The sequence below is a fragment of the Helicoverpa armigera genome, chromosome 8, assembly GCF_030705265.1.
Source record: "Helicoverpa armigera isolate CAAS_96S chromosome 8, ASM3070526v1, whole genome shotgun sequence".
NCBI classification, from domain to species: Eukaryota; Metazoa; Arthropoda; class Insecta; order Lepidoptera; family Noctuidae; genus Helicoverpa; species Helicoverpa armigera.
In genome coordinates, this window is record NC_087127.1 from 6,670,823 (window position 1) to 6,677,884 (window position 7,062).

The 7,062-nt window shown below is 37.8% G+C and overlaps 1 protein-coding gene across 1 annotated transcript; it reads right to left on the bottom strand.

Moving 5' to 3' along the window:
* Window positions 1–298: 298 nt before the first annotated feature.
* LOC110375884 (trypsin beta) lies at window positions 299–5,934 on the bottom strand. Its single transcript, XM_021334168.3, has 5 exons — window positions 5,641–5,934; window positions 3,353–3,569; window positions 2,752–2,858; window positions 1,186–1,373; window positions 299–451 (listed from the first exon to the last, which is right to left on the bottom strand). The coding sequence occupies exons 1-5, from the start codon at window positions 5,759–5,761 to the stop codon at window positions 302–304; spliced, it is 783 nt and encodes a 260-aa protein (XP_021189843.3). The 5' UTR covers window positions 5,762–5,934; the 3' UTR covers window positions 299–301.
* Window positions 5,935–7,062: the final 1,128 nt, after the last annotated feature.

Genomic DNA, 7,062 nt, shown 5'->3' on the forward strand with positions numbered 1-7,062 from the left:
TTTTATTTGATTCCCTATCTATTAGCCACTACGATCTTTATCAGCATAATTTAAATATTTAGGTACCTATTGTAGCGATAGTGATAATGCTGTTACGAATCCTGCGCTCGGAATAATATATTTCGTGCTTATACGCTCTTACAAAACCGGGTTATCCCGAAAGCTGTCATACGTATCTTTTGCTGTGAAACTAAAAGAAGTAACATCAATATATCCTTTAATGTTTACTCATTACTGAGTATTATGGGAATATGAGTAGGACATATTTTACTAAATGTTTTTTTTTGAGTTAAAAGTTTATTCATTGATCTTGTATCACTTGACGTATCCATGGAAGGTGCGGGCCGATGCTGGTGTACACTCCTGGAAGGCCTGGCACCGCACAGCTCATGCCGTAGCTACTTATGCCTTCGATAACTCCGAAACATATTAGCGGGCTACCGGAATCACCCTGGAACAAAAATTACAAACTTACATTCAAATCGAGAACCTCACCTTTTTTGGGAAGTCAGTTAAAAATATCACCGACTTCGTTTATGGTACGGGAACATTTTTATAAAGGTGCGCAAGAACTTAACCAAGGTAAAATTAACATTTAATTTGATTTGTGTTACAGTTTACATAAATGCATTTCAACCCGCTTCAGCTTATGACTTGAGCGTCTACACTGGTTAATCCCATCATCGCGATTATTTACGCTGCACAGTTGGCAAATAAATACAAATAACAATTTATTACTTTTAGTCGCAAAGTTATAATGTTGCCAGAAGGAGCGGTTGGAACGATATCGTAGGTTTCTTACGAGCTTTTGATCGAATTATCAGCGCTAAGTAAATGTTATTTCAAGGCAGGTCGCCACGATACTTTACGAGGCAAGGGCGTTCTGCATAGAGACAGTATAGTAGGCACTTAAAATATTTTAGTACTGTAATCTTCAAAAATGTTAATGTACGATACGACCGTTTATATCTCTATTTGAAGGTTAATGACGTCCTCCGTTAATGCTACACACGCTCTGTCTACGTTCTTAATTTACGTAGCGAGCGTAGCGCGCGGATAAATCAACTGCAAAATAACGCAGTGTTTATTTTCTTAAAGTAATTAGATAATAAATAGGTGGTGCACTAATAGTAGCGTAATGATTATAAATTGAATGGATTTGTCTTTGTGACGTTGTGACGGTACCTGGCAGGCGTCGACACGGTCGCCTAGCGCGCACAGCATGCCGCCGTCGTGGCGTGGCGCGACGCGCGGGCCCAGAGCCGCCGCGCATCGGTCCAATGACACTATCCTCAGCGAACCCGCCAGCAGACGCTCAGAACTTATCTGCGTATCAACATCTTGGAACCCATACCCGTATATTGTACATTCACCTGGAATTAATAAACGACTCAGCGGCGGCCCTAGCCATTGCGAGGCTACGTGCGGCAGGTCTTTGCGAGGCCCTTTGTCCTACGTGAAAAGTCTGTTGTGAGCTAGGAGTTATTTTCTTGTTAATAAAAGGAGCGGCGCTACCTTCTAGGTTCGGCTAAAAAAGGATGAAAAAAATAAAAGAAGTGGAAAATAAAGCACCCGCGAGCGTAGCGAGCGCAAAAATTTTTGAGCTTTGGGTCACTAAAGCACCTAAACTTGTATATCAAAGAACGGTGCAAGGTGAAGGCGCGAGCGCAGCGAGCGCGAAAATTTTTGAGTTTTGAGACATAAAAGTACTCTAATCATGTTAGAATGAACGGTACTGACAAGCGAACAGCCGCGAGCATAGCGAGCGCGAAAATGTTTGAGTTTTGGGACATAAAAGTACTCTAACCATGTTAGAATGAACGGTACTGACAAGCGAACAGCCGCGAGCATAGCGAGCGCGAAAATGTTTGAGTTTTGGGACATAAAAGTACTCTAATCATGTTAGAATGAACGGTACTGACAAGCGAACAGCCGCGAGCATAGCGAGCGCGAAAATGTTTGAGTTTTGGGACATAAAAGTACTCTAATCATGTTAGAATTAACTGTACTGACAAGTGAACAGCCGCGAGCGTAGCGAGCGCGAATTTTTTAAATTGTTTGTTTAAGGACTCTCAAATTAAACTCGGAATTAAGCACAAATAAAAATAATCTGTGACTGGATCGAGAGCCAGTTGTTTTTGTTACGTTGGTGTTCCAATTTTTTGTTAAATTGAGAACTCAAAAAGTAAACGCAGAATGAATAAGAAATAAATAAAGAAAAATATTTTTCTTCTTGGACCAGATATATGTGTTTTTTAATTATATTTTTTTTTATATTAGTGTGGGTTGTAGCGCGAGGCCCCCCCAAGCGCGAGGCCCTGTGCGAAGGCACAGTTCGCACACCCCTAGGGCCGCCACTGAAACGACTTGAATAATATCTCAACTAGACGATCTAAATATTATATTAATGTGGCCTTATCCCAGCCTAATCATTTGATATCGTTTTTATGTTTGGATAGAGTGTGAATTTATTCAAATATTTTAATTCATGAATATATAACGTACTGAAAGTCCTAATTTATTTATTAACCTTGAATTTAATCCAAAAACTTCGAAAGAAAAACACGGGGTTAAAGAATGCATAAATTATAAACTGCTGTAGCAATTTCACAAAGGATTTGTTGTTGTTATTCAAATGGGGTCGAACCTTAGAAGGTCGAACCTATTTACTATCTAGGTTCTACTATTTACTTTTATGAAAAGTTGTTCTAAGCTTCGAACTTGTCACTCACTATGTGATCACACAATCACCTGATATCCCGAACGAGGATGTGGGCAGTAGCGAGGAGTTAAGCCACGTGATGTCACCCAGATGTAGGGCGATCCGCAGCAAAGCCACGTCATGCGCTCTCGTGATCCTGAAACCATACAACGTGACCAAACGTGTTGCTGTAACGCTGAAACGGATTTACTGAATCGTAATCCCCTCCCCTGTTTGTTACCCTTGCACTTTTATTGGACTTGTTTTATTCGTGTGTAAGGCGATTTAGATATGGCTTTGTTTTCCTACTGTGCGGATAATAAGACGATTAAAGCTGTTGATAAAGTCATATGCAAACACTTTTATATGCTACGGTGCTAACACAGCTTACGAACTCTGTACAATATAGGTAATTAGTGTTTTTTCCATTGTAATGGTAACAGGATACATTTAAGAGTTTTAATGGTGACACGATACCGTTAATCCAATGATCCTTTTAATTATTTGGGCTGTTGTAATTCAACTGCGAATTGGACATGGTCTTATTCGATCTGACCGATTCATTGGAACTCTTTTGATAACACAAACAAACTATATAGGTATTTACATTTTTGTTCAAGTCCTTTACTTACTGTTGAAGAGCATGCTTACGGATCATATAGCGGGTTTGTGATAACTTCCAGTACTTCAGCTTTGGGGGGAACATCGTTATCTTCGACGCAGTAGTTGTTCAGCTCTAGATACTGATCTTTATCTTTCTCCACGCAGTGGGCCGCTGTGATGGCAAAATGCGCAGTTAGGAGCGTAGCGCCGCATGAGTGGCGTAGGCTTTTCAAACTTCGTAGAGATGCTACGCGGGGCTGTGTGCCTACGAAAAATCTTCAATTTATAGGTTCAGCGTCAATTTGGTGAGGTAACATTTGCAAATAGGAGGGAAGGATCCTCTTACGTATGGGTTGATAAAACTATAAAGTATATTCTTAAACAAAAGGATAAACCGTTTATATGATCATTTACTTTTATTCCAAACATTAGACTTCAGGTAAAAATATAAACTTTTATGCAGGTGTGAAATGAACCCATTTAATATTATGTGTTAGTGCCGAAATCACAAACACCTCGTGTGCGTTGCAAGGAAAGGTCAATTTCAATAAGTCAGTAGTCTAGTATCTTCCCCGCTATAGTCGGTCTGCGAGTCTAGAAAGCTAAAGGATTATCAGATGTTTAATCTCTCATACTGCGGGTTTTGTTATACCGAGTAGCGTCTGACCTCTGCAGTCTGTAGGGAAATCAGCTTGCCTCAAAGTCTTATCATTGCAAGGAATATACAAAGTAGCGTGGGTAAATAAAACAAGGTAAATAAAGTAAGTTACACGTTGTGAAAATATAGATACCAGTAGACAAAAGTAAACCTACGAGAAAATAGTTTGTCTGTAGTATAATCGCGTAATAGCCTACGATATGACCGTTCACTTCGCTACATTTAGAGAAAAGAGTTTAAGAACATGTAATCCTCATTCCTGGAGTCAATATACGTTAGAAATAACTTAGGTACCTACATACCTACTTAGAGAGTGAAGTAGCTCCACTTACAATTGCAACACGAATTTCCTTATTTCCCAAGGACATGAGCCGATTTGTAGCTGGAACGTTTTCCACGAGGAAGATTTAACAACGACAGTGCACAAGTGGCTTCTTTGCATGAGTAAACTGTTCATACAAATATATTACAGCTGACTCGTTACCGCATTTTGTCGTGTTGAGCCGGCAAGCTTGCAAGCAAGAGATGCTTTACTATTTTATTTAACATAGGGTAATATTTTTCTAAATAAAGAAGAATGATTCTTAATCGTAGAAATACGAAAAAAAATGAGAGTTACCATTTTCCTATCGCAAGTATTTTAGTTTAGAAGTTGTTCGTAGGGAAATTTGATGTATTTGCACTAGAGGTATAATCTATCTACATCTGAAGACGCCATTGTGAACTTGAAACACATAAAAATTTAAACTGCTGAAAAAATACATCAAGTACCTACACCTTTAATAAATATCAGCTAGGTACATATGTGAGGCTCACATATCCAACACAAATATGTTAAAGTAAATTAATAAAATAGCTAGGCACCACTCCGCATATCTAAAACCACAAAACCAGCGGAGTTGTTTTAATCGACCAGGGAATTGAAGACTAGACCGCAAGGTTGTCGGCCTGTTACCAAGTCCGACTATAAGACTATAAAATCGTCGACTATAAACTCGGGTAGATAGCTCACCTAATTACCTTTAACTTAATTGAATAGTTTAAAAAAGGCCGTTCGGTTACAGAGATTTACGGGTTTTCGATGGTACTGTACTAGTTTCTATTAGTTAAGGCATAGTCTAATGGTTAAGGTCTTAATTTACGGGACGCACTGTAATTTTCACGATTGTAAAAATTTACTGATCCGACGATGTATTGATCTGACTGATGGTTGCGATCCCAAAAATTATTCAGCCAGCGAAAATTAGCGAAGATTAATTTTAACAGAATATGTATGTAAATTATATACGTAATTGAATATGTCAACCAACTCCAGAGATTTAACAATACGTTTAATAGGGCTCTAGATTAGTTTTTATACAATGTTATTATGTGTATTACCAAGTCATTGACATTGTTCGTCTGGGAGAAAATTAAAAAGTCATTACGCGGACAAAGAATAATGCAATATGTTTTTTTTTGTGTCTGCAACTCGTAGGCGGTAGACAAACTCTGTGAAAAGAATGGTCAAAAAACTGTGGTCAGGGATCAAAGAAATAAAATCTAATCAGATTGTTTGAGGAGAATGACCGATTAGATACAGTAATTTTATTCGTTTAGGGTACAGATTTAACTCTATTTATATTAAGCTAAAAGCGCTTTACTGAAGAAAATAATCAAATATAAATTTATAATATACCACAGTCGACATCCATGGCTCCAACCACTCTCTTGACTCTCCCACATCTTGTCAAAGAACATAGATTTAAAACTATTGTAACTACTGTAATAAAAACTATCGTTTTTATATTAACACACATTCCACAAAATAATGTATTACGAACAGTTCCTTAGTATAATTAGACGTTTAAAGTTATGCACGTCCAATAAAAAGTACCTAACGCGTTTAAAATTCTTTCAACGAAATTAAAATATTTTTAAGTAATTATAACAATGTGCGATCGTTAAACTTGATAGTAAAATCTATTGTGAAAAGTCGTGACGACATATAAAATTACTGAAGTATGTAAACAGGTGTTAAAGCGAGCATTTACAGCAGTCGGCTTGCAAATAAAATATTTTTCAATGAAGTGTTTGTTTATCTTGGGAAGTATGATAAATCAAACGGACGGAATTACTGCGGTTACAAAGGCGTTAAATGCTTTTATGCTAATTCTATTTTCGGATAAATACACATGTAATGGGGTATACGATGAAGGAAATGTTTAGGCGGAGAATCGTATCCGCAACAACTAAGACATGAATATGATATCTCAAACCTTCGACTATTTACCACTACTTTAATACTCGTTCTGTATATTTCGTCCTATCTAATAAACAATCACTTTTCATTTAAAATCCCAAATCCTTAAATATAACGAAAGCAGTTTTCATTGTGTTCAAAGCCTGATTAAAATGAAGGGTAGCGGTCTTCCAAGGCCGCCCTAATGTTATTGTTATGTTCGTTATCAGGGTTGCAGCTCGCTAGGGACTACACGATACCAATTTTTCGGTACCTTTCGTTCGGTATCGTTTTATTACCATAGCAAGCAGATTGCAAAGTTGCTTATTTAATGTTTTTGATTCGATTGGTTACTTCTATATTTTTTAAACCTAAAAGGATTTCCCGAGGAAAGTTTGTAATGAATAGGCAGGTATCCAGTTATTAAAGCTAAATTCGACCTTCAATGATAATGGAACGTGGCTTGCCAAGATTTTAACATAATATAATACTACCTTCTATAAAAGGCAATTACGATTTGGGCGTAAAAGAAGGCGGTTTCAGGCCAAAGTCAAATGTTCGGTCGAACACAGGTCACCCTTGACAAGTCATTACTCATTAGGAGCCCACGCGGGCTGTACCTACTCACATCACGGTACTGTAGTGCACAGCCTTGCTTCATTGTCTACGTAACGACCAAATGAATGGAAGTGGAAGTGAATCGGACTGTAAAACGGAATTCAAAGAATAATATCAGTAACGCCGTCAGTTCTCGTGTCTGCTTAAAATCATATGCTATGTTAAGATAAAGTGCTACAAATTAGTCTGAGTCGGCGTTGAGTGAGCTTAAAATAGTATTTCTATAATTATTTAGTGTTATTGTTGTGGTTTGCATGTGAT

Excerpts from the sequence above, each read along its gene's own strand:
- LOC110375884 (XM_021334168.3), bottom strand. The coding sequence starts at position 5,761 with ATGTGTGTTAATATAAAAACGATAGTTTTTATTACAGTAGTTACAATA. Across the intron at positions 2,859-3,352 it reads ACAAACCCGCTATATGATCC|GATCACGAGAGCGCATGACG; the intron begins GTAAGCATGCTC and ends GTATGGTTTCAG. Across the intron at positions 1,374-2,751 it reads ATCCTCGTTCGGGATATCAG|GTGAATGTACAATATACGGG; the intron begins GTGATTGTGTGA and ends TATTAATTCCAG.